This window comes from Pleurodeles waltl, chromosome 6 (genome assembly GCF_031143425.1).
Source record: "Pleurodeles waltl isolate 20211129_DDA chromosome 6, aPleWal1.hap1.20221129, whole genome shotgun sequence".
In the NCBI taxonomy this organism is placed as follows: Eukaryota; Metazoa; Chordata; class Amphibia; order Caudata; family Salamandridae; genus Pleurodeles; species Pleurodeles waltl.
In genome coordinates this window covers 1,535,447,438-1,535,473,992 of record NC_090445.1, presented here as the reverse complement: position 1 = coordinate 1,535,473,992, position 26,555 = coordinate 1,535,447,438, and the positions used below count along the sequence as shown (strand labels likewise).

Below are 26,555 nucleotides of genomic sequence, written 5' to 3'. Positions count from 1 at the left end.
AGGTGCCCTTCCCTAGCCCCAGGGACACTCCCACCCACACCAGAGGGACAGCAGAGGAAGGGGGACCCTATCACAGGTAAGTAGAGGTAAGTATTATTTTTTATTTTCTGGAGTGCCATAGGGGGGCCTAACTTGGGCCCCCCTACATGGCACTGGGCCCAATGGCCATGCCCAGGGAACATAAGTCCCCTGGGCATGGCCATTGGGGTGGTGGGCATGACTCCTGTCTTGACTAAGACAGGAGTCATGTCCATCCAGGGGGTTTTAATGTCAGAAAATGACGCTAGTCTGGTTAGAGGCTATTCTTTGACGCTAAACCCCTTATTCCCCCTACGCCTCCCCCACCCGGCTAGCGTCCTTTTTTTTATGATGCTAGCCAGGCCACACCGCTGGCTACCGCCATACCATAAATATGATGCCTGGCCAGAGTCTTGGGATGGCCCTAGCCGACAGTATACTTTTTGACGCTAAACTGCATTAGCGCAGTTTAGCGTCAACAAGTATAAATCAGGGGCTTGATATCATAGCCTCTTTTAGGATCCACTTGTGCCCTTGTGTCCATCAAATACTGGGCACACTTTCCATCAGTCCACAGTCACACTAAAAATTGAAAATTTATTTATATCTTAACTTACTAGGTAGAAATTGCCTCAGGAGCAGCTAACATTTGGAAAGGGGCAAAAACAATCAAAATAATGAACATTCATGAAGTTTTGTACCACCGGGCCAATGGTCTGCTTGACTTCTCATGCTCTTTTTTCGACAACAAACAAGATTAGGTCATAGAAGTAGTTGTCAGCTTTGAAAGAAATTTGGAGATTCAGCCTTACTGATTCTTTGAATTTATCACAAAGGTGTTCTTATTTCATAATCTATGTGATAATTAATAAAATAAGTAGTTCATAAAGCCCAGACATTATTTGCCAGCCTTCGTCGAATTCTCAATTCAACAGGAACTTTCACATCAATGTCCATCCTACTTTATGCTCTAACAGATGTCAGTTTGTGTGTTTTTGTCTGTGACCTAAAGTGTAGCACCATCTTGGGAAAAACATGCATCTACAAACATCAGAGACTCTTCAACTTTCTTTATATGTGGATGAATCCATAGATTAAGTTTAAAGTAAAAACCAAACTGTGTGTTGGAAGGGCTGGGACTAATCTAGAATTAAATAACGTAGAGACCTAACATTTACCGCTGCTCCTGGAAGACTCCTTTGATCACAGCCTCTTGGGGTTGAAACCTCAATTGTTTTGTCGTAAACACTTTTGCATTCATGATGGGACTTTGAGAAAACAATTTAGTTTTGTTTCAATGTATGGTTCACTTATTCCAAATCATTGTCCTGTTGGTTAAGACTATTTTGTTTTATGTGCACTGAACATGTTCTGCACTATTGTGTCACTCACTTTCACTGAGCTGCCATAGGTAGCACCTTTTCACTGATTCGAATTGTCACTTCATTGATGTGATTTATTTGATCATTTAATTGAAGTAGTTTTATACCCTTTGTTGTGATAGCAGGGCCCATTGAATTCTGTTTCCCTACCAATATGCCTAATTTCGTCTGAATTATTGCCTTTGGAACATATGTTGTATGTTAGGCTTGGATGGAATATATCAGAAAATGTAATCATATGTCATCATTAAGACTTATCTCATCCAATAATATTCAGCACAAGATCTATACTACTGCAAATGCCTTTTCCTTGAGAACTGTGGGCCTGATTTAAGGATTGGCGATGGGTTACTCTGTCACTGTTATGACGGAGTAACCCATCCTCCAATATCTAAATGAGGCCCTTTGTTCCTCCCAGCAAGGATTAAAACCTAACCATTTACACTGGTTCCCCACCACCCATTTGAGATCGTCAAATGATTCGTACCCCGTCCTCCTCCTCCAAATAAGAAAGGTTAAGGACCTCTTTGACTGCTGATCCTACTGGAAACATTACTGACAAGCCTCAGATAGAAATATGTCGGCTCCTTACATTTAGATCTTGTATTTTTCATCCAGTTACACCAAGTAGACCCACAAAGTGATACGACTTAAACAATATCCAGCCACTAGACCTCTGTACATTGTACTTTTGATGTAATTTCATGTTTAGTCAGTATTATTCTGTTCTTAAAATGCAAAGAAAAGCTTTGAACAACAACCAGTGCTCAGTTTATGCTTGTGGCTGCAGGTGGTACATCTGGGGCCCAGGACTTATTTTTCATCATCAGACTTTGACCCACAGCAAGTCAGAGAAAGATAGAAAGTGGAGAAAGATACAGGAAGAGAAAGATACGAAAACAGTCACGTAAATAGAAAGCATAGATGAAGAATAACCTGCAAGGGGAGATAAAGAGTTAGGAAGTGTGGGCCAGTGGTAGAAAGAGGCATGAGGTGGCATCAAGACTTGGTGACCTTGGTATTCGGCAACCTTGGCATTCAGCTTGGCATCTGGAAAACTTAGGGCCCCTACACATATGACTTTACAAATAAAGCACTCCCAATAATAAATTGTACACGACTCTAAATATATTGTGGTGTTCTTACAATGCATAAGAGCTGGCCTCTTGAAGGAGACGCAATACTCTAGAGAGGTCTATTTGTTGGTAAAGCTGTCAGCCAGAGCCCACTCCTTCTCATACCACCAACCCAGTAAAATTCCCAGTGACACAGAATGCCTTTCCATTCCAGTGACGCTTTTATTTGGTTTTTCAAAAGATCCACTCCTAGATTAGCTCTAAAGGGTGCCAGTCACATGTCAAGCAAACCCCAGGCATGGTCAGAGCGGAGTATGGCTGAGTAAGATAGACCTTTGTGTTACAGTCTAAATTTCAGAGTCTATTCAGTACTGCCTTTTGGCTTGCTGTGGAAACCGCTTATCGTTTATCGCTTATCGTTCCGGGTCATGTTCATTCAAACACCTTACAGGAGCCATCATTTTAACTTCCTCCCTTTCTTCTGCACATCGTTTCAAATATTTTATTTCTGGGACAGACCGTTCCAAACGCCTTTCGTTTCTAGGGTATACCATTTAAAACGCCTTATTTATGTGGACACACTTTTTCAAACGCCTTACCTTTTTATGACACAAGGTACACTTTTCTGTAGCCCCACACCCCACGTGGAACAACGTACTTTGCAGACGCTGTTTCACTGCACAGTTTCAGAAACTCTCATTTTTACGCCCACCGTTTAAAAAAACTAATTTATCCAGAACACATTTTCAAGCATCTCAATTATCTTTAGTGCCTTACTTTTCTGATGCACATTATTTCAAACATCATAAACACAGCATCACGGTTTTTAGTTCTGCTGCACACTTTCAGAAGACTCATTTTTCTGACACACGCTGCTTTAAAGGTAATATTTACCGAGAATGTATAGCTTACAAAGCCTCACTTTTCTAAGCACAGCGTTACAAAATCCTACTTCTAGGACACCTCAGATTAAAATACATACTTTTCTGGCGCTCTTCATTTTATAACCACTACTTTTCTAGAGCACAGCTACTGGCAGAGCATTTTCAAATCCCTAGTTTTCCGAATAAGACACATTTTAAGATGCTATTCGGGACACACACTTTAAACGTCTTGCATTTCTGGAATATGTTTTTTTTAAAGGCCTTGAATTTCTGGGGCCCATTAGGAGCTTGCTGATTACCTGTTATCAGTCTCTGCTTAGATTTTAACGGGGATCTGTTTACGGACTATCCAAATTATATGCATGACTGTTTTGTCCCAGAGGACCCACAGTAAAGAGCTTTGCGCCTGGTTCTTTTGGGGTACTGGGCCACATTCTTGTAATGTTCTCCCACCTGAGTACCAAAATCTCTGCCTCAAACCTCACACACCGTCATTGGCAATGAAAAGTACACCGCAAGTGCCTAGAGGCCTGGATCAAGAGTGTTTCTAGCGTCAAGATATTCCGGCTCATACTTATGGGGAATTGGCGTAGGGCATCACCGCAAGTCTTCTTGCTGCCCTGCCCTAAGCCCATGCGGAAGGGTAGGAACGCACCGTAATTATGTCCTTTACCCCTGCACAGGTACTTAATTGGTTGTCTAGTACCATGTGCAAGGGTGCCTGTGTTGTAGGCACGATCGTTTTTCTGCAGGAAGGGGCAACTTCCTGCACAAAAACAGTCTTGAGAGGCGGTTTCCTCTTTCTATGTGTGCTGCATAATGTAGCACAAATAGAAAAAGGAAAAAACGAGAAGAAATGAAAATATTTCCCCATGTTACATCTGCTGTGGGGGGTGTAAGATTTTGGCACTACCCCAGGTTTTACTAGATTAAGTAAATCTGGGGCAGCGTAACAATCAGTGGAGGTGCATTGCACCCACTGCAATGCCCATGGAACGCCTCCCCGGCGCAGAGTAAGGCAACACAGCAACTTGCGCTGCTTTGTTTTACTCCATATCTATGAGGCCATGCAAAGCCAAGCAAAGTGGCTTTGCACGGCCTTAGTGGTATGGTTGAGAGGCTTGTGCTGCTTAAGCATAAAAAAAAGTGCCAATCCGGCAGCACAAGCCTTTCATAAATATGCCCCTCTATGTCTCAAAATATATCCAAAATGACAGAATGGCATTAGAAATGTCAGATTCTTCAACCTATCTTGGAGTAATCTTCAACTGAAAGTTTTCCAACAACCTGCTATTGCTGGAGTTTAAATCCTAAAGGCAGTGTGAAAGATCTAGGACACTATCCTATCACATTCCACCCTGAAATCCAAACAGACCACGTGGTAAGGTAATGCACAAACATGAAATATAAGAAATAACCTAATCATGATATAATGGGTATACATTGCTCCCTGATCCTCGTGGAGAGAAAAGGCATTTTGCTGGGAGAAAGACTCAAGGAGCGCTGGAAAAAGTCAGTCATGTGTCAGGCAGAACCATTTTTGAAGAACAGAAATAAAATGAGGTGACCAGCTCCAAAGGGTGCATCTAGAGTATTTTGCCCAGTCTCGGAGATCATCCCAGGAGTATTTTGTTTAATTCTGGAAGCCCCATCTGGAGTATTATACTCTGTTTTGGACATCACGTCTGGAGTACTTTGCCCATTTCGGGAATCCCTATCAGGAGGACTGTGTCCATTTCTGAGAACCCTGTCAGTTGTAGGGAACTGATTTTCAGTGTTTCGCCCATTCTTTGCATCATGTGGAGAACTGCGTTCATTTCTGCAGGCCTGCAGTATATTGCTCTGTACTGGATGCATCATCTGTAGTAATGTGTCCTGTTCTGGAGGCCCCTCTGTTGGCAAACTGAGCCCTTACCTGGAGATCACATCTATTATATTTTGTCCAGTTCTGGGGATCGATAAGGGGCATTTTGCAGTGTTTTGAAAATTAACCCACGAATATTATCATTTCCGGAGGCGCCCTTGTTAGTATAGTGTACAGTTCTGGAAATTATACCTGAACAACTGCTTCAAGTTGTGGAGGTTGCACTGGAGTACTGTGTTCAGTTCTGGAGCTCACAACTGGAGTGTCTTGCTTATTTCAGGTTGTGCTGTCTAGGGTATTGTGTCCATTCTGAAGAGCATGCCTGATGTATTAGGTTCAATTCTAGACGTGCCCTTTGGAAGCATTGTGTCCAGTTTTGGAAACCATGCCTGGAGCATTCTGTCCATTTCTAGATACTCTATCCAGAGTATTGTGCTCAATCCTGGATCTTCATCTGGACTATTTTATCCAGTTCTAGACCATGTGGTGTATTGTGCTCATACCTGGAGATCACATCTGCTGGAATCTGTTCAATTATGGATTCCTCGTCAAGAGTATTGTGCCCAGCTCTGGAAGCCCTAACAGGAGTATTGAGTCCTGTTCTAGAAATCCAATTTGTAGTATCATGTGCAGCTCTGGATGCATCATCTGGAGTATTACGTCGATTTCTGCATGCCTGCATTATTTTATCATGTTCTAGATGCATCATCTGGAGTACTGTGTCGAGTGCTGGAGGACCCCTGTGAAATACTCAATATTTCAGCTGAGTGGCCTCCAGAAAAGGACACATTACTACAGATGATGCATCCAGAACAGGGCATTATAGTACATGCCTACAGAAATAGACACAATACTCCACAAGATGCCAAAAAATAGACACAATACTGAAAATGATATCCCTAGAACTGATCACATCTAGTTTGTTTTGCCCAGTTCTAGAGGACCCGTCTGGTACAGTGCATAGTTCTCAAAATTAAACTGCAAATACTCTTCTCTGTTCTAGAGACTGCACCAAAAGCATTGTGTTCAATGCGGAAAATTACTTCAATACTGCTTCCATGAGTGGTGGCTCCTTAAGCCCAGTTCTGAAAACTACACTTGGAACACTGCTTCAGGTTCTGGAGGCTATATCTCACATACTGGGTCCAGTTACCGGGGAAACATTCTGTACATTTCTGGACTTACACGTTCAGAAGGGTAAATCCACAACAAAAGTGTGACTAAACTACAGGGACATAGGGTGGCTTAGTCTGAAACATCATTGACTCTTCTCCTGCTATTGGCTCTTTTAGAGGTATGACGTGTCACAAGTCTGATATTTGACTGACCCCACACCAGCCCTTCTGACTTTACATAAAATCTAGCTTATTTCCCAGCAAGGGCAGTCCACCTCTGTAGATAGACCCACCGGAATAGAAAACATAAGCTGGGAAGGTGAATTCCTGGGGCAATGTGGTTGTTCTTCCATACTCCTGTGCTGGCACTCTAGGTTCTTGCTTAAGTGACACCTGTGTAATTCTCCTACAGTAGAGGTTCTTCATGGCAGCGTTGGTGCAGTCGGCCACCTTCTCCTCTTGCTCGCCTTCTCAGGTATCTGATGGCGGTGACAGCTCCAAGGTTCGCCAATAATGCTAAAAACATAGAAAAAAAGGTCAATATTATATAATAACCCTGTGGTGAACTCACTCTATGGCTTCTGTCTGAGAGGTCTGTCTAAATCTACACCCATAAGATAAAAAGTGGGTCACTGATATTTATGCTGGGACTGAGAGCTCTATTGCCAGATTCTCACAGGGATGTGTGTCTAATGTATTTCTAGGAAGTCAGAAGAAAGTGAAATGTTTGTCTCTGAATTCTTTCTTCTATCTGAAAGGGCTTACCTTGATTTTTCAATGAGATGTGATTTATCTGCATGACTTTACATCTGTTACTGATTTCTATGTGGGTGGTGAAATGCCAACCCCTGATTTCTATGTGACCTGCTGTGATTTTTACAGGAGTGTTAAGAGTATGCGGGGAATGACATGCTTGTCACTGATTTCTATGTGAAAGAAACACCTGACACTTATTTCTGTTTAGGAGATGACAGGTCAGCCACAGATCTCTATGTGGAGACGACAGGGGAGCCACAATTTTTTAAGAGGGAGGTGGGCGGTTTGTCACTTATTACTATGTAGTGCCACTGAATTCTATTTGGGAGATAAAACGCGAGTGTCGAATTTCTCTGTGCGATATGAGCGATTTTTGTCACTTATTTGTATGCAGGAGATGTGAGAGCTGTTACTGGTCTCTCTGCAGACGTTATCCTTCATTTCTCTGTGTAAGTACTGTATCTGATACGTTCTGGGTGTTCTGACTGTGATTCTCATGTAAGAAGGGACAGTTCTAACCATGACTTTGCTGTACAGCTTGAGGACCATGTGAAAAATAGTAGACTTTATTTATATTTTTCTTTGCATGACTTCTAGGGCTTTTTCTAGCACATACGCCTAATAGATCAGTGAAAGGGGTATCTTGATTTCTACGTCGGAGGTTAGAAGTTTTTCCCTGATTTCTGTATGGAGAGAGAGGTGTGTCTTTAGTATCCATGCAGGAATTGGGCACTGTCCCTTATTACTCTATGGAAAGTGAAGACTATCCTTGCCTAAGTGGAGTAAGACAGTATAGCAAGGGTATATATATATATATATATATATATATATATATATAAATATATATATATATATATATATATATATATATATATATATATATATATATATATACACAGTTATAGTTATACTAATCTCAAGCCACTATGGGGCTTATTTACAAGCCCCTTGCGCAGCCGATGCGTCACTTTTTCCCATGTAAAAAGTGACGCACTAGTGGCACAGGGGGCTTATAAATAAGCCCCTATAACTCATGCTCTAAGGTAGCTATAATTCGCACCCTGACATACAGTTTTCTCATCAATAATTTTATTACAAAAGTTGGAGTTATACTCTAAATGATTACTTCAAATCTGATTTGCCCTTTGGACTTTTATTTACACAACCCACTAGCATAACCTCTCACATATCCATAGTGACCACAGATATCACCTTACTCACCACACATTTGCAAAGATACAAATAGTACCACTTCACTATAGATAAAATCACTGAATTATAATCGTGTATCAAAATAACACAACTCCCTCGTACAGTTTTTAAGAACAAAGTACCAATATTGCAGCAGTGCAAAACCTTTTCTGTCGCAGTCATCTCAATGTCATAAACAATTAAAAACTATCCAACCCCCACGGTGCACAGCAAACAATTATAACAATCCAATAACAAATTATTAAAAACAAACACAAGGAAGAGACACACAAAACATCACAGATATGTCTAATTTTGTTTGGGCAGATCTGTTCATTGATTTTACTTTGCATTCAAAGTCCCATGACTTTATGTGCAGTTATTCATTTTGTTATATCACGCCTTATACCGATTCAGTCCATCAAAGTGTAAACGTGTTTCTGTGGCTATTACGAATTAGCATCACCTTCATCAGGACATAACACATATATTCTCCCTCATGATAAGAACACACAATTATCTAAAATATTCAAATTCTTCCTCGGATCTATCCTTTCATATATCAATCCCAGGAGTACCTTTAGTACATAGTTTGTTTAAACCTATTTGTAGCCCACCTCATTCTTTAAAAGGCGTCATAATCACATGAATCATTTCAAATTAGCCAATACATCCACTTCTTGAGATCGTATGGGTTCCTCCCTGTTTTATTTAAACCAAACCTGTACTTCAATTTTAAAATGCGTTTACGTATATTTATTTCTCATGGTTCGTTATTATTATATGTAGAATACCCAGTAATCGAGCCGCATGGATGCCTAACAGTGCTCCAAACCAACAAACCCCAAATTATGTAATAGAAGATGTAATTATTGATGTAATATGTGGGGTAGCTTGCAGTGCATGGCGAGGGCATGAGTTATAGATACCTTAGAGCACGAGTTATAATTTTTTGAGATAAGTATAACTCTAAAACTGTTGAATTTCTTTCGTTTTGTGCAAGTAAAATCTGAACCTAACTATAACGTCCCTCTATCCTTTGGTTTTTTTGTGAATTTCTAAGTTTTTCTTTATTCTATTCCCTAACTAAAACATCCCTGTAACCTTTGCTTTTTTCAGTGAATTTCTATGTTTTTTTTAATGTTAAGTAATAATAAATTACCTTACATTAATCCAACCCTGGTTGTGCATGGCGGGGTTGGCTGCAGGCCTAGGCCCCATCCAGGTCACCCAGTGTGCGCTTTTACAGACCTTGGGATCAGTAAGGATGCATTTACTTCCACTGAGTATTTTAGAGCATTTTTTCAATGAGGAATTTCAAAGAAAATATCCTTGCTTCGCCTTGGATAAGTTCAATAGCTTAGGAGGTTTTGTCCTCTAAAGAAGCAGAGCTTCAACTGGGGCACCTGCTATGTTTATTCTTATAGGCGCTTCCCGCTGAGGTTTAATTTCTGTGAAATGAGCACCCGTGGCAGAATAGATCCTCACTTACTTACTTATCCAAGAAGAGTCCACAGTTTTGTGCAAAATGTCTACCCATCTGAAGTACTTTCTACTGGCTAATTAGTAAGTGCTACCTCTTTGGGTAAATGTATAGTGCACGTTATACGCTGCCACTGCATGAAGGACCACAAGGTAATGCCTCCACTGACCATCTCTGGTGTAATTTTGGCAATGCGACTGTTCCTCTAGAGCCTTCCAACTCAAATGTGTGATAACATGCACTTATGTGGACCGAGGGGGGGGGGCTCAATTCCCATGTGGTCCCATTTCTGCAACACACAGGGAGCAGCAAGGAATGCTGCTCCCTGCGTGAGGGAGTAATTGCAATTGTTGAGTAACTGACAGCAAGCAGGAAAACAGATAAAATAAAAAAGTCCGCTCCCAGCGATCAGGAGCGTTTTTTCTTCTCCCGCCACTTCAGTGGTCTGACAGTTTGCTCTCACTTTGTGGGAGCAGTCATAGCTCCTACCAAGTGACGGCAAACTACTATATCTCGAGGAGGGGCACCTTGAGACAGAGAGCCGGCAGCGGTTGGGTGGTGGTTCCCAGGGTCATTATTGGCTCCAGAAGGGGGCCATGTGCCCCCCCTTTCTGTTTGTGGGGCAGTCCCGTTGCTGAAAGCACCCTGGGAGGGTGCCGCACGGTCCCTCCCACCTACTTATAATTTGGCTTTGCCTCAGGGAGGTAGGTGGTGGTCGCCACAGCCCTAAATGGGCAAAAGAGGAGGGTGTGTGTGGCCACCTTCCTACTATAAAGGCCAAGCCTCGAGGAGCTGGAGGTTCCTGGGGCCCTAAAGGGCCTACTGAGGGGTGGGCCGTACAACTCACCTTCTTGACACTTACATATCGGCCTGGTCCCTGGTCCCCGTAGCCAGAGGGCACATGTGCCCCCCTACTCATAATATATAAGACAAATATTCTCCTGGGACCTTGCCCACCCCGGGGGCTCAAATAGAAAGAAGGATGGGAGCCTGCGCTTGTTTTTTCTTAGTGTGTTTTTCCTGAGATCTGTGGATCCTCCACAATGTTGTGGGAAACATTTTTTAAAAATAATTTCTGGCCCTAGTAGAGTCCCTGGGGTACTCCACTACCTGGTCTAGGGGGTCAGGGTATTCCATCGCTGCCCTCTTCTCTTTTTTAACTGCTTTTTAGGGACTCCGCTGAGTCCAAGTCCTAAAATAACTGTCAACATTTGCTGATTGAAGTGTTGACAGCCAATCAGATCTCAGCATGAAATCTCTAAGATCTGCGGAGACTCCACTTCCCTTGATATACAATGTGCTTTCTCCTTTAATATCTACGAAAACACTGAATGGATTTACACCAAATTACAAAAAGCACACTTTCTAGACCATGATCTAGATGTCTGCCAAATTTGGTGTAATTCCGTCCAGCGGTTTGGGCTGTAGTCATGCTCAAAATTCCTAAGGGAAATTGCATAGGAAAAACATGTTTTGGGACCGCCCCTTTTTCTCGGCCCCGCTTGAGGAATCACCCTGAAACTTTACAGATAGCAGCAGCTGAAGTGAGTGGCAAACTAGTTTAGCAATTTTGTGAAAAATGTGTCAAACTGCGCCAAAGTTATTAACAAAACAAAAAATGCGTGTCATATGGCAACTAGTTCCTAACTATAGCTACCTACTGACAATATATAACCTAAATATCCATTGATTACAGTGAAATTATGGTTAACTTTGGTTATAACATCTCAACATAAGTTTTAAAAAGCTTCTGAAATTGACCTAAGAAATCATAGTTAAAGTGTTGTTATGGTTATAAATTAAAAGTGAAAAAACACTGAAATGTGTAAGTTATAGCTAGAACTGGATCCCATAGCTAGCGCAATAGCCATGCAAACCATAACTCGCACACAAAATGCAGTTCTAATGTCCTCATCCTTAATGTGACAGATGAAATTACAAATGTTATAAATAATCTTACAAATGACACTATCTGGTGCCATCAGTCAGCTGGAGGTTAGGCTCAGTTCCTAACTAGTGTTGTCAGATAACCCCTGCTGCACACAGTCTTCGGCCAACTGCTGCAGCAAGGCCCTGTTCCCTCCCCTCTGTCTGTTGCCTACCCTCAAAGTTCACAGTCTTCTGACGTGTGCAGAAGAGGTGTTTTTTTTTTTCTTGAACAGCATGAAACTCTTAAGTCAGAGGTGATGAGAGAGCCAGCCACCAAATGGAAGTCAATTCTGGCACCTAAAATGGAATCTGTTGAGCTTTTGAATCTTTTGAGTCACACCAAATATGATGTGGGACGTGAGTTTTCCATGCCTCTGGGTACCCCTAAGCATTCCCTGGAGATCGGCACATCAGAGGGTGGCCCTCGATCGCAGTGCAAAATGTTTTTTTTACAGAGTAAAACTACACTGTAAAACTATTGAGTTGAAACTGACTCAAGAGTTTCAAGATTCTCAAAAAATTCAAAACGTGATTGACAGGATTTGCGAGTCATGACATAACAAAAACGTTAAACCTTTAAAGCTCGCTCAGCAACTTTTTAAAATTCTTGTAACTCAAAAACTACTGTGCTGTACAAGTTTACACTAAACCAATGAAAGCACAATTCCCAATTGAAGTTCTACTTGCATGCCAACTTTTATTTAAATCGGTTCAGCAGTTTGGGGTGTAGGTGCGAGCACAATTTCCAGTGGGAGCTAACAGGGGAAAACACTTCCAACCCCAAACTTTTTTCCCTGCATAATTCTTTATGAAACTTAGGGGCATATTTAGAAGGAAGTAGCGCAGTGCGGTGCTGCGCCAAAATTGGCAGAACCGCACTGCGTCACTTCAGAAACACAGGGATGCGCCCTATATACAAAAATACAGAGCACCCCTGTGATTCCCCTAGCGCTGTCACTAAATGTAGCTGCCTAGTTCCAAAGCAGACACCCTTGCACCATCGTGCAAGTATGCCTGTGTTGCAGGGAATTATTATCTATGTGCAGGAAGGTGTCCCTTCCTGCTCATAAACAATCAATAATGGTGATTTGTTACTCCTAAGTGTGCTTCAGAATGCAGCACACATAGAAGTAGCAAATCGACATTATTTAATGATTGTTTATGTGCAGGAAGGGACACCTTCCTTCACATAGACAATCATTAAGGGCCTTTTCGTTCTTTCTATGTGTGCTGCAGGTAACAGCACACATAGAAAAAGCAAAAACGGGGAGAAATAAAAGTATTTCTCTTAGTTGCGCCATGCTAATGGCACCCCTACGGAGGCGTTAGTTTTTGGTGCTGCCTCAGATTTACGTTTCCTTGTAAATCTGGGGCAGTGTCAGAAAGCAATGGGTGTTGTGTGGGTATGCCCACAGCAACACCCATTGCACGCCCCTCTGCCACAGAAAACTGCATCAGGGTCCATATTTACAAGGCGGTGTTAAACCACAAAAAGTGGCTTTATGCTGCCTTGCAAATAAGGCGCAGGGCACATCGCCACTGGAGCAGCACAAAAAGTGATGCTCTGGTGACGCTGGGGGCTTGTAAATATACATATGCCCCTTATAATGTCAAGCTGTAGCTGACTAAGTGAGAAGATTACCAAATTTTGTGGAAATCCTTCGAGGTGGTGGGGTAGGGAACTGTGAAAAAATGATGCTTCTCAACCAGAACTACATAGTGGTGACCACCCTGTATAAAATTATATATATATATATATATATATATATATATATATATATATATATATATATATATATATATATACTGCTTGATGAGTAAATGTATAAATGTTTAACGCAAAAAGATGTTATTTGTGTTCAATAACATATAATGCAAATAGAAGGCCTATATCTGGTATTACTCACTAGCCACAGTATCCAATGCCAATAATATCTATAACAGGAACATTTGCCTTTTCAGTGCCACTAATAAAGAGGGTTACAGGATTAGCGTGACAGTGCCTCGTTCCTGAGTTCCCTATTCAGAGGTATCACAGGAATACTGTAGGAGTGGATGCCTGCTTCTTGTTCATCAGAGGGTTGTGAATGGTTAGTTTTTGACACCCCTTTGGATGGTGACAGATATGTCCTGGTGATGCACCGGCTGTCCCTAATTTCTTCCAGGGGGGGTTGGAGGTGAAACATCCGCCCCTGATTATGGTATGGGAGGAGAGATGTTCGTCCCCGAATTCCCTCTTAAAAGCGTGTCCCTTATTTCTCTCTGGAAGGCGAGAGATCTTCTCGTGATTTCTCCATGGATTTGGGAGGTCGGAGCCCGACTTTTCTGTAGATTATGAGAAGGATGCTTCTAATTTGTCTGTGAAAGAAGAGTTTGCTCCTGAATTCCATGTGAGAGGTCTGTCCCTGTTTTCTTTGTGAGAGGTGAAAGGTTATTCTCTTATTGTTCTGTTTAGAGGTGGTAGGCCGTTCTCTGATTCTCTGTAGGAGCTAAAAATTCCATCTGTTTCTGACTTCGCCACAGAAGTCGTGAGGTATTTTACTTCCCATTACTCTATTAGAAATGTGAGCGGTCAGCACCTGATCCCTTTGTAGCAGGTGAGATGTTGGTGACATTATTTCAATGATGTCTGCTGGGGGGGCTCACAGTCCCTTCCTCAGCCCGTTGATAGGAGGTAAAAGTAATTTCACAGATTGTGGAAAGGGACGAATCTGACTTTGATTCCCCTCTGTGAGGTAAGGTGTCTGACTCTGATGTTCACTTGGGAGGTGTGTGGTCTGTTCCTCATTGTATGTCAAGATGAGGTCTATTGCAACATTTTTCATAGAAGCTGAGGTCTACTCCTGTTTTTACATGGAGGGTAGTGGTAGGTGATCTGGCTCTGTATTCTCTGCTACTGGAGGTGTATTGTCTGTCCATAATATCAGTGTCTTACGTGAGAGTTCTGTCTCTGATTTCTCTACTGGAAGCAAGAGAGGCAAGTACATATTTATTCTGCGTATAACAAGAAATTTGTCCGTGGTTTCAGAGAGGTCGCCATACGATTTATCTCCACAAGGTAACAGGACTAACCTCCAGAAGGTAACAGAACTAACTCGGGTGTCTTTGCCACAACACATAAATCTGTCCTTGATTTCTCTATCAGGGGTAAGAGTAATGCCACTCTTATTTTGTATCAAGGAGTCATAGGACTGTCTCTGATTGCTCGATGGAAGTGAGGATTCATTCAGTTTTCCTCTGAAGTTGGTGTCGAGAGATCTAAACCTATTTTTTCTGGGGAGGTGAGTTGTCTCTTCTTGATTTCTTTGATGAATATTTATCTCCGAGAAATGAGAGCTCTGTCTCTGATTGGGTCTTGCCTACACATCACGTGTGTAATGCAAGACTATTGTTTATAATTCAGTGGATTTACAACCTGCCCCACAGCATACCATTAGTTGTTTTCGGTATCACTCTTACTTGCAATCTTTCAATTGCTTAGCTCCCGTAAACTTTCACTTCCTTAGCTTCTTGTGTTAGCTCCTCCGTAGAGCATGGACCAGGTACATCTGTTCTTCCTCGTATTTTTGCAGTACACTTTTTTTGTATTTTATAAGGATTTTGGCATTGTTCCTGGATGTGTAATGTGCTTTCCTACTCTAAACACAGGCATACGACTACTTATTTATGTTGGTCTCACCCTATCTGTCGTCTCTATCAATGCTTTACTTACTTACCCACACAACTGTACTACTGTGCTATACTCTATACCACTCAAGTCTATCTCTCTCTACTCTAAACCACACTACCCCACTCCACTCTCTGCCACTCTATTCTACGCCTCTCTACTCCACTCTATGACACTCTCTTCTACACCACTCCATTCCACACAATGCCACTCTACAGCACTCCACTGTATGGCACCGTTCTCTACACCACTCTTCTCTAAACCACTTTGCACAATTCCACTCTACACCACTCCACACAATGCCACTCTGCAGCACTCCATTTTACACCATGCCACTTGACTCTACACGACTCCATGCCACTCTACTGCACTCCCCCGTGTGCCACCCTACTCTAGGCCACTCAAGTCTATACTAATCTGCTTCATGCCACTCCACTCTGTGCAACTCACTCTATGCTACTCCACTCCATTCCACTTATCACGCTATCCGTTACCACGCCACATCATTCTCCTCTATGCCACTCTACTCTACACCACTCCACTCCACACTACACCAATCTGCTCTCCTTTAATCCACTCTATTCTACACCACACCACAAACTTTTAGCCATGCTGAATAGCAGCCACAGTGCTGTACAAATTAGCTAAAAGACATTGTTGGCTAAGTCAATACCTCTCACATAGATGTCATATAGCTGTCCCCGCGTTATCTGTGTGAGACGTGGGAGTAGAAGACACTAAAGCTTTGGAGGTTATGGCTCCATCCATGAGACATTAGTACCAACGCAGCCCGAAGTACAGTAGCCCTGCTAAGGAAATCTAGAAATCCTCACTATCAAGTGTAAGAATTCAAATTACAGGGTTTTAAAGTGGAGTGGTGAAAAGGAAAATGAAAAGCTGTGTGAAGTAATTTACAAATACACCTTTTGAGAAGTGTCTGCTGGGTACCGAAGATGTTAGTGTGATGCCAAAGCATCCAGAAAGCATTACTGGAGGAAGATAAACCTGCAATGCTGATACAAGCCTTGGAAATGTGCTTGAGGCTGATCTGCCACAGCTGAGGTGTTACAGCGCTGAGAAGGCACCTCTAAAGAAGGCTGCACTGCTGATCTCCAGTAGTACAGGGATGGCACTGCAGGTCGAAATGCTAGAATAAAGGATCCGGAGGCTCTAAGAAAGAGTGAGTGGGAGAACCTCATTCTTCAAGTTAGAGACCCCCAACAATGGGAAGACACTGTAAGAGAGATTTGACTACTGAAGTACAGTCAAGGCCTTATTGGAGGAAGGATCCGCTGCTTGGTTCCTTGACAAGGCACTGCACGGGTAACTGAATGCTAATGAGTTAAATTAGTGAAACTGCATTGGTGTAAAATACTCACACTGCCATTGCCATACATAAGAATGCACTGCTCACACGGCTGGAGCACACTGGCACTGAGAAGGCACTGCTGGATAAACCTGGCACTGTGTCCTATCCAAAAGGCACGAGAAGGCATTTACTAGAGGAAGATCATATTGTTAGAGCCATCTAGCGCTGAGAGGCGCTGCTAGCAAAGGAGAGGCTCCCATAGCTGGAGGCCTCGAGTATTAAGAAGCTGATAACACCTGGGATTACAAAAGAGCTGACAAGGAGTTACTTATCGGAGGAGCTCTCAATCTAGGGGTAGGAACGAGAAAGGGAGGGTTACTGCTATATTTGTGAGAAAAAACCTCTTTGGAAAAAGTTGAAACTACGAAGCCTCGAGTGCTAAAAGGGCAGTCCCGGTAGAAATAATCACACGCATTGCTGGAGTTCTGTAGTGGTTAGAAGGTACTCCAGGGTGAAGGCGAAGGGACAGCCTTGCGTTCACTCACCATGTCACTGAGTATTTGAGTGCGGTTTCCTCACACCCGGTAGCTGCTGTTTGCGTCACACTGACTCACTGCTGAAGCTCACAGGCGCATCTGCAACTCTAGCTTTTTGTTCCTTAAAGAGTCCACTCTATTTAGAAACTGGTTAATAATGTATTCGTTTGTGGGTGGATATAGCGTTTTTAGTGAAACAAAGACGTGACGATACGCATGATTTTTCAACTGGAGTTTTATACTTTTCTTGACGGATGTAACCTAACCTAATCTACAACTAATTTTCAACATTTTCTGCAGTTCATTGCGAAGAAAAGCAACGGACCTTCTGGCCGATATCCAAGTTAATTTTTCTGTGCAAAGAATGCAGACCACGAGTCTTATGAGATCTTTTGATTCATCAAATGAGTGTCTTCTTTGTAAAATAGTGAAAGACAGTATTATCGTACACTGTTTAGTGCAAAAATGTGAGAGCTGGACCCTCCATGTTCTTAGGCAGATACAGGTGCACAATCTCTGTACACCACTGCCCTCTTCTGGACCAAAGCTGTAAGAACATAGGTCCGGTCGCTCAAAAATACCTATGATGGCCGAAACACCTTCATTTATTAGACACGAACGGTACCACACGGTAGGTTGTCACAGTTCTCTGCCAAGAGGGTCTCACGCCGCGTGTCGCATTTTTAACTTAAACTCGCATTCCAGCCTAACCCACACTACTTTACAATTTGGAGTTTTGTGAAAGAATGCAAGCCACTGCTTATTAAGCAGCTTGGATAGTGTGAAGGTATCACAAGTGACATGGGCCCATGATATACCTTGGCAGCTGGTCGCTAGACTGTCCGAAAAGGACACCGGGAGATTTCACAGCAAGCTACGCGACTGAAAGGTCAGGGGTGCAAGGACCACTCCGTCACTTGTTAGACTGGGACTGGGAAATTGTTAGTTGCTTATCAAATAGGTGCCTCCAGGGCAGTGGCGTAACGAAACTTGAAGACCCCCCCCCCTACTTTTCTACACTATGAAAAGGACCACAAGTACCACAATACAATTCGATGTCAGCTAAAACCACAAGCTGACTAAACATCTCACACGTTATTAGAGCTGGAAAACAATTTGAGATGCTGTGTGTGGGAAAACTGCCTCTTGGCAGACACATCTATGCAGGAAGCCCAGCTTGTCGTTAAAATTTTTATTTCTTATCAACCAGGTTCACAGTACTTCTGGAAGGGGGGGTAGTCGTACAAATGATGGAACTGCAGACACAGCTTGGCCGTATGGAGCTCTGCAGCGCTGTACAAGTGTTATTCACAAAGACATGCACGTACCTGTCTTCCAAGCATCCGGCGCCTGCAGGTCTGTGGTCTTCACTGCCCAAGTCGCAAAAGCCAAAAAGACCAGGCACATATCACCCTGACCGATGACGAGCTGTCGAGGATGGGCTCCTGTCGAGACAAACAGAGACATCAGGGACAACCGAGCTCCATGTGAGGCCGCCCTTTCCAAACCTGTCACTTCATATGTCGGACCCCGAAAAGCCTCTCACAAAGCTGCCAAGTTTCCCAGATCCACGCGTGACTAGTTAAGCCAGTCACGTTTTATCCTCGTAGTCTTAGTTAACGTTTTATAAAACGAGGACAACAAGTCCCAGAATGCTAAGAAAACACCACGACAGGACGAATACGTCTCACATGGTCTTGGGGAACCCGGCAGCTATGGTCCCACCACCCCTGACAATATCATACATTGCAAATTCTCCAGTGTATCCAAAACCGAGGCAGTTCATATTGGAACTTGAAGGAAAAGCCACCCAGTCCCCATAAATTAATATTCTTTAAAGAAAATTGTGGTTAAACCTGTTTTGTTCCTAGTTTTGGGCATGAGTTCCTCTCAAGGACCAGATATACACCTGAGAGTTAAATCCTCTTCTATTGCACATGCAATGTCCCTACATGTACACTTCCCGGGAGCCGGGTGTTTGTGTGCCAGCTTTAGTTGGGCCTTTAATAATGGGTATTCCTTAGTGTGTCCCTGCCACTTACCTTTCAGTTCTCCTGCCAGGGATGTGCCTGTTAGTCCACCCTCTGTAACCGTAATCCTCGCCTCGTAGTTGTACCTTCTCATTCCTAAGCAAAGCCCTGACCTCATACCTTGACCTTCTATAGACACTGATTATGACCGTGAAATGTTCCTTTGTGGGGGGAAATAGGGTGAGGACCTCACTCTAAGCCATGAAACTTATCACCCATAACTTACTGTGTCACCTACAATTTACTGCTTTCAGGTGTGTTAGATTAGTTCAATGAAAGCAAAGCACGAATGCAACACCCAGAATAGATGAGACCACCACATACAAGTTCAGGACTGGAAATAGGCCTCTAATGACTTAGAGAAGGATGGTCATCCTACGGAAAACCATTAGCTCTAATGGGTGTCATGCACTGTTACCAATGTCCCAGGAAGAAGTAAGCCTTATCCTTCACTCCCGAGTGATTGTGCCTAAATCTCTCTAGGAGCCCACAGACCGAGTGACCAGATTTTATAAAACAAAAACGAGGACACTCCACAAACACAGAAGCAGAGCTAGAGTTTTAATGAACAGCGTGTGCAGAGAGACGTAACAGACTATACTCACCACCACTGAACACACAGATAGCGATAGAGAAAAGAGACTTAAACACAGCACAATCCCCTCTCTCTCTCGCTTTCTCGTAGAGGTTACTAGCTATCACTACACAGAAACTCATGAAAACTCGCCCTTCTCTGTATTCAGTTGACCCACTCTGAAAACCACTACTTGTGCTAAATTTCATGGAAGACTCCAGGTGTGATGGGGAATACGGGTATGCCCTGGAAAATCCAGCTGTCAACAGATCAATGTACAGGCCATCAACAGATCAATGTACAGGCCAATAAAGCCGGTTCCAAGAGATGGTTGTCCAACAAGAGCTAGCAAGCAGAACCGAGGAGACACCATGGCACGAGGTGAGTGCAGCTCCAGGGGAAGGTAGTGGTAATCTTGGGGCTACAGCTGAACCATATAAGCATAAGTGTCTTAGATGAATTATGCTGGGCAAAGGCGTTCTACATATGTATAAGAAAAACAACGTTTCCCATGAGAACGAAACAAGACAGGCCCACAGTGCCACCATTTAAGTACTGCTATGTTTGATATATTATGTTACGTTAGTGGATGATAAGAAAGTTACGGCCTCACTTACGAGGCAGCTGCATCACTTCAGAAACGCAGGGATGCTCCATAGTTACAAAAATACAGTGCACCCCTGTGTTGCCTCTAGCGCTGGCACTAAATGTAGCTGCCTAGCGCCAACGCAGGCACCCTTGCACTATAATGCAAGGGTGTCTACGTTGCAGGGGATGATTGTTTATGTGCAGGAAGGTGTCTCTTCCTGCAGATAAACAATCAATAAGGGTAATTTGCTACTTCTATGTGTGCTCTGTTCTGCAGCACACATAGAAGTAGCAAATTGTCATTATTTAATGATTGTTTATGTGCAGCAAGGGACACATTCCTGCACATAAACAATCATTCATGGCGTTTTGCTCATTCTATGTCTGCTGCAGGATGAAGCACACATAGAAAAATCAAAAAAGAGGAGAAGCAAAAGTATTTCTCCTCGTTGCACCATGCTAATGCCACCTATAGGTTGGTGTTAGTTTTTGGCGCTGGCTCCAGTTTACTATCCCTCGTAAATCTGGGGCAGTATCAAAATGTAATGGGCGTTGCAATGGAACGCCCACAGCAACACCTATTGCATGTTCCTTTCACGTTAAGTGATGCATTGCGCCACAGGTATGTCGCTAAAAGTGATGCTCCAGTGGTGGAAGGACCTCGTAAATTAGGCTCTCCTCTAGGTGTATGTGTGCTGGAGGACACAAGTCTCATAAGAAATGTTAGGTAAACAGCAAAAATAGTTTTGTGTCCTTGTCAAAACTTGTCAAGGTTGCCTCATCTGGCATCTCTTGTAGAAGATACTTCCACAGAGTGGAGTACAGAGAAATAACACCTATCTAGGCTTTCTGGGTAAATGGGGGATTTTGGAAAAAAACATGCTTAGTAAAACAGATTTTGTTATCCAAAAACTGAGGAGACGATCTTTAAACCCTTTTTTGAGCAATACACATAGGGGCCTGATTTACAAGCCCCATGGCGCAGGGCAGCGCAGCAAGTGTCTTACTACTCTGCACTGCGCTGCTGGGAAAGGGCAGAATTGCGCTGTATCTCCAAGATACAGCGCATTTCTGTCCTCTCCCCCTGCGCTGGCACACAAATTGCTGACTAGTGCCAACACAGGCACTCTTGTGCCATGGTACAAGAATGCCTGCTTTGGGGAGATGATTGTTTTTTTGCAGGATGGGACACCTTCCTGCACAAAAACAATCAAGACAGGTGTTTTCCTCGTTCTATGTGTGCTGCAGCACACATAGAAAGAGGAAGCAACAGGCGGAAATAAAGATATTTCTCCTCATTGCGTCACTCTTATGCCATTCCTGAGGTGGCATAGGAATCTGACGCATTCCCAGACTTGTAAATCTAGGAATGCATCAGATTCCTTCGGGTTCCATGGGTGTTGTGTGGGAACACCCCAAGCAACACCCCTGATGCAGTGTTATGCGTAAAAGGGCTTCATATTTACAAGGCAATGAAAAGCCACACAAGGTGGCTCTGTGTGACCTTGTAGATATGGGCTCGCACACTGCGCCACTGGAGCGTAAAAAAAATGATGCTCTGGTGGTGCCGTGTGCCGCAAAGGCATTGTAAATGAAGCCAAGAGTCTTAAACAAGGTTCTCTTTTCCTAAAGAGAAGCCAGTGAAGGTCTGTGCAGACAGTAAGCATGATCGTATTTCTTGGAACCATTTATTACTTGAGCTGCTGTATTCTGGATCAGCTGAAGGTAGTGAAGCAGGGAATCTAGCATGCCAGAGCTCGTACTGGACCCAAATAAGATATTTATGGCCAGCTTTACAGGGCCCTAGCGCCTCCTACTGGCACATTAGCAGCATTTTTTTAACGCTAATGTGGCGTTATGGAGGCCATTGTCCTTTGCCATATTTACAAAGTGGCGCAATGCTTGCATTGCGCAACTTTGCGTCCCCTTGTGCCACATTATACTTGCGCCAGGCACAATGTATGCAAAGGGGGAGTTCCCCCATAGGGAGGACCGTAAAAATGACACAATGGAACTTACAACATTTCACTGTGCCATTTTTAGCAGCATTTTCAACACCTGCTCAGAGCAGGCCTTAAAATGAAGTGCCCATTACTTTCAATGGGGTTCCCTTACTTTGCAGTATTATCGCCACAATTGATGGCGCTAATCCTGCAAAGTACCACAACAGAGTCATAAATTCTGATGCTATTGTCCTAACGAGCCCCATGGTGTGCCGTATTGTAACTACGGCGCACAAATGGTGTTTTGGGGGGGAGGGGAATGCAAGAAAAGTGGCGCATCACAACTGATGCGCCACTTTCTTGTAAATCTGGCCCTTACTGCCTTTGAAATTCACATAGGAGGCACTTTTTAATATTGTTTAGAGTTGAAAGAAGCAAGTATTGTGTACAACCGGGACAAGAGGGATCAAGGAAACTCATCACTGAACTTGCCCTTTCATATTTTGTACTGGGGAGCATGTCCGGCCCCTAACCTGGCATATCCCGGGGCAGCTAGATTCAAGGGATGTCAACATTTGAACTGACATTGGCGCACACAGTGGCCAGTCTGCCACTTTAGGATGTCCCCACTAGTCTGCAGACTAAGGTGCAAATTATTAAACAAGATGGGCTGTCAGTACCGAATCATGTCCCCCTTGCCCTATTCTACTTATGGCCTCCTCCTGAAGCTGACTTGAACATGTTAGTCAGGGCAGATTATAGTTTTATAGGTCGGCCGACCCTAATTGCAGGATATAATTGATTTCCATGCCACTGTAGCTAGTCAAATCCAGGCCTGTCATAAGCTTTCATGAGGCCTGGGTCCCTAAAGTCATGCAGGCCCCTCTCTGATGCACGAGGACATCATTCAAAATGAAAAATAAAATGTACTTTGACATATTTAGAGGCAGCACTAGTATATAGTGCCATCTAGTGGCAGCTAGATTTAACTGCACTCACTATGAATATGTCACAGAAACAGACTGGGCCCGCTTTTGTGATACATAAATTTAGCAGTAGCAGAGCAGTCCCTGCAAAAAGCAGAGCACGAATCAAACAGCACCGACTGGTCCCTTCTTTTGACAGCCCTGGCCCAATCCATGCATGCCCTTTTTTACAGATGGAGGCATCATTTGGAGTGCCACAGTCACATTTGGAGTCTGCTTCTGGAGGGAGGGCTTAATGGGGTTATTAAACGGCTGGTGAACAAGGGCACAACATCTGTACGTTTTTTAGGTAATCTCATCACCGACTACCCTGACTCTCCAGTAAGTTAACACAAACTTGTCTTTAATAAACCTGAAAACAATTATGCTTCCATCAGAATCTCTGCGGTTTCATTTATTTCAGGACATCAAGTCGTAGCATACAGTTTGCCTCGATGGCTAGAGTATAACAACGCTAACACCTGCGTGTTATTTTTTTCTTTCACACGACTTTCTGAAGAGCAGACCACGGCGGTAGTCTTATTACCACGTGAAGGAAGGGGATGGGCATCAGTGTATAGCCACGGACGTCAATTCACCGAGCTGCCAGGGATAACGGAAGTGACATCACATGCCCTTTGATCTCCCCTTTCACTCACACACATACATACACATTCGCACTTACACTCTCTCTCTCACATAAACACACTGTCTCCCACAAGCATGCACACAACATACACTTGTAAGCCTTTTTTACTTAGCGCAGCTACCATGGAAGGGCATTCTCCAGCTAATTGTACTCTACTTTTATAACACTAATAATGAATAATAATATATTATTCACTATTAGAGCAGTAAAAATTTGACAGACAATAAAGTGGAGCCCTAGCTGACGCCCATAAGGACGAGCTATCACTGTATTCCAGGCACTGAATTTGTTACCTCAGAGGACAGGGGTCACATAGGCAGTGCTAGGGCTCGCAAAGGGCAAGCCAGAGGTCGCATACCCCTGACGGCCCCTAAGTGACGTTCATGTGCATACCTCATCTTCTGGTTGTTAGAGGAGCGAACATGTGCGGTTGAGGTGCATGTCAATGAACAATCCCTTTTCCTGCCCTTTTATCTATCTCACCTCTCTTTACCACGTCTGCCTCACAATCTCTGCTTCACCTATTTTTCGGTCTCATGTCTGTCCCCTTAATTCACCTCATATCTTGCACCTCATCCCCACTTTCACCTCACATTTACAATCGCTCTCTCTCCACTTATCTCTGCAGCTTAGTGTACCCACGCCTTTCTCTCAATTTCAGCTCTATAGCAATACACCTGTTTACCCACCTCTCTACCTCTTCCAACTCATTTCTCTATACCACTGTGTGCCTACCTCTACATCTCTAACCCCTCTCTTTCCACTCTCCCTCTCTACCTTCCCCCTCTCTTCACCTTCCACTACATCATCTGTATCCTCTTTCATCCACTTTGCTTTTCTCTCATCCTCATCTCTCTCTACCTCACCTCTCTGTCTCTCTCCACCCCGCTATATCTCACCTCCTGCATCTTTCACGCACTGTCTCTAGGTACCAAATCGTTAGCTTATCTCTCTCTCTACCCAATTTCTTGCTCCACCTAGCATCTTTAACAATAGGTTATCTCTCTACCCCATCTCTCTTTCCCTCCAACCATTCAATCTCTCAGTCTACCTCACAATCCGTTCACTACCTCACTTCTCCACCTTTCCTTCTTTTTTCTACCTCTGTGCTCTCTACCACACCTCTCTCTCTCTCTCTCTTTCTCTTTTACTCTTGTCCACTGCCATGCTTTCTCCTCTTCTGACTTTCCTCTATCTTATAATACATCTTCTCTCTCTTATCTTTCTGGGCCTCCCTGACTAACTCAGCAAAACTTTACACCCCTAGGCTGTCTGTCACTCCCTCTTCATACATCTCTCCATGTCATCTCTATAGCTATTCCTCTCTTTCCACCTCAGATCTCTAGTTACATTTGTGCCGATTTCATATCTCTTTATCTACCTCACCGTTGTCTCTGTATTTTACCTCTTTTCTCTGCACACATCCTCACATTCTTTTTTCCTGCCCTACTATTCTCTTTACCTGGCCTACTGTTCTATACCTCAATTCTAGTTTTGTCCCTCTGTTTACCTTTGAAGTTCTCTCTAACTTGCAATCTCTATACTTCTCTCCCTACCTCATTTCTCCGTCTATCTTCCACTCTTTCTCTTTGTCTTAATCTCCAACTGCCCTCACTTTGTATATTACCTCGCCCTACCTCACGCCTTTGTGTCACACCCTCTCACTCTCTCTACATTTGCTTCCAGCTAGCTCTCCATACTTAGGGGCATATTTACAAGACCTAGCACAACCTTGTGCCACCTGGCACTAAGGTGGCTTCCCCCCCGCGCCGTATTCACAAAGTGGTGCAATGCTTGCAATGTGCCACTTTGCAACCCCTTGCGCCACATTAAGCCTGTGTCAGGCATAATGTATGCAAGGAGGGAGTTCCCACGCGGCGAGGCCCGAAAAAATGGCGCAGTGAAATTTACATTTCACTGGGCCATTTTTTCCATCATTTTTAATGCCTGCTCAGAGCAGGCGTTAAAATGACGCACCCATTTTAATCAATGGGCATCCCTGTGCTTTGCTGCAGTAGCATCAAAAGTTTTGATGCTAGTGCAACAAAGCGCCGCAATAGTGTCCACATTTTGGACACTATTGTCCTAATGACCGCCATGGTGTGCTGTATTGTGAATATGGCACAACTATGGGGTCTTTAGGTGGGCAGGGATGACGCGAGAAAAGTGGTGCATTGGGACCGATGCAACACTTGTAAATATGTCTCTTAATTCTAAAACCTTACCTAGCACTCAAAACATATGTTTAAACCTACCTCTTCATCTTCCTAACTAGATTTATTTCTCTGGCTTCCTCGTACTATGTCACCTCTCTCTCCAACTTATCTCTGCCTCTAACACTCTTCTCCCTCTACTTCACCTCTTTTTCCCACGTACAACCTTTTTACGTCTTAGGCTTTCTCCCTCCAGCTTCCTCCCATTTCTCTTACTCAGCGAAGTCAGAGATGGCCAAAGAAATGTTCACTGGTTTATTATTGATGTGTGCTGTAAGCGTATTTATTGCATATGCACTTTAATGTTACATGTAGAGTGCTCTAATACACCCAGTGAAGTGGTGTTATAGAAAAGCAATGTGAATAAATACAAAAAAAATGGG

At 43.3% G+C, this 26,555-nt stretch overlaps 1 protein-coding gene across 1 annotated transcript in view; it reads right to left on the bottom strand.

Moving 5' to 3' along the window:
* Nucleotides 1–2,674: 2,674 nt before the first annotated feature.
* PERM1 (PPARGC1 and ESRR induced regulator, muscle 1) overlaps nt 2,675–26,555 on the bottom strand; it is a 59,285-nt gene continuing 35,404 nt past the window's right edge. Inside the window, exons 3-4 of the mRNA XM_069241118.1 lie at nt 18,539–18,655; nt 2,675–6,855 (exon numbers count right to left, since the gene is read on the bottom strand). Of these exons, the coding sequence (XP_069097219.1) occupies nt 6,746–6,855; nt 18,539–18,655 (227 nt within the window). The 3' untranslated portion in view covers nt 2,675–6,745. The remainder of the gene's footprint in view (nt 6,856–18,538; nt 18,656–26,555) is intronic.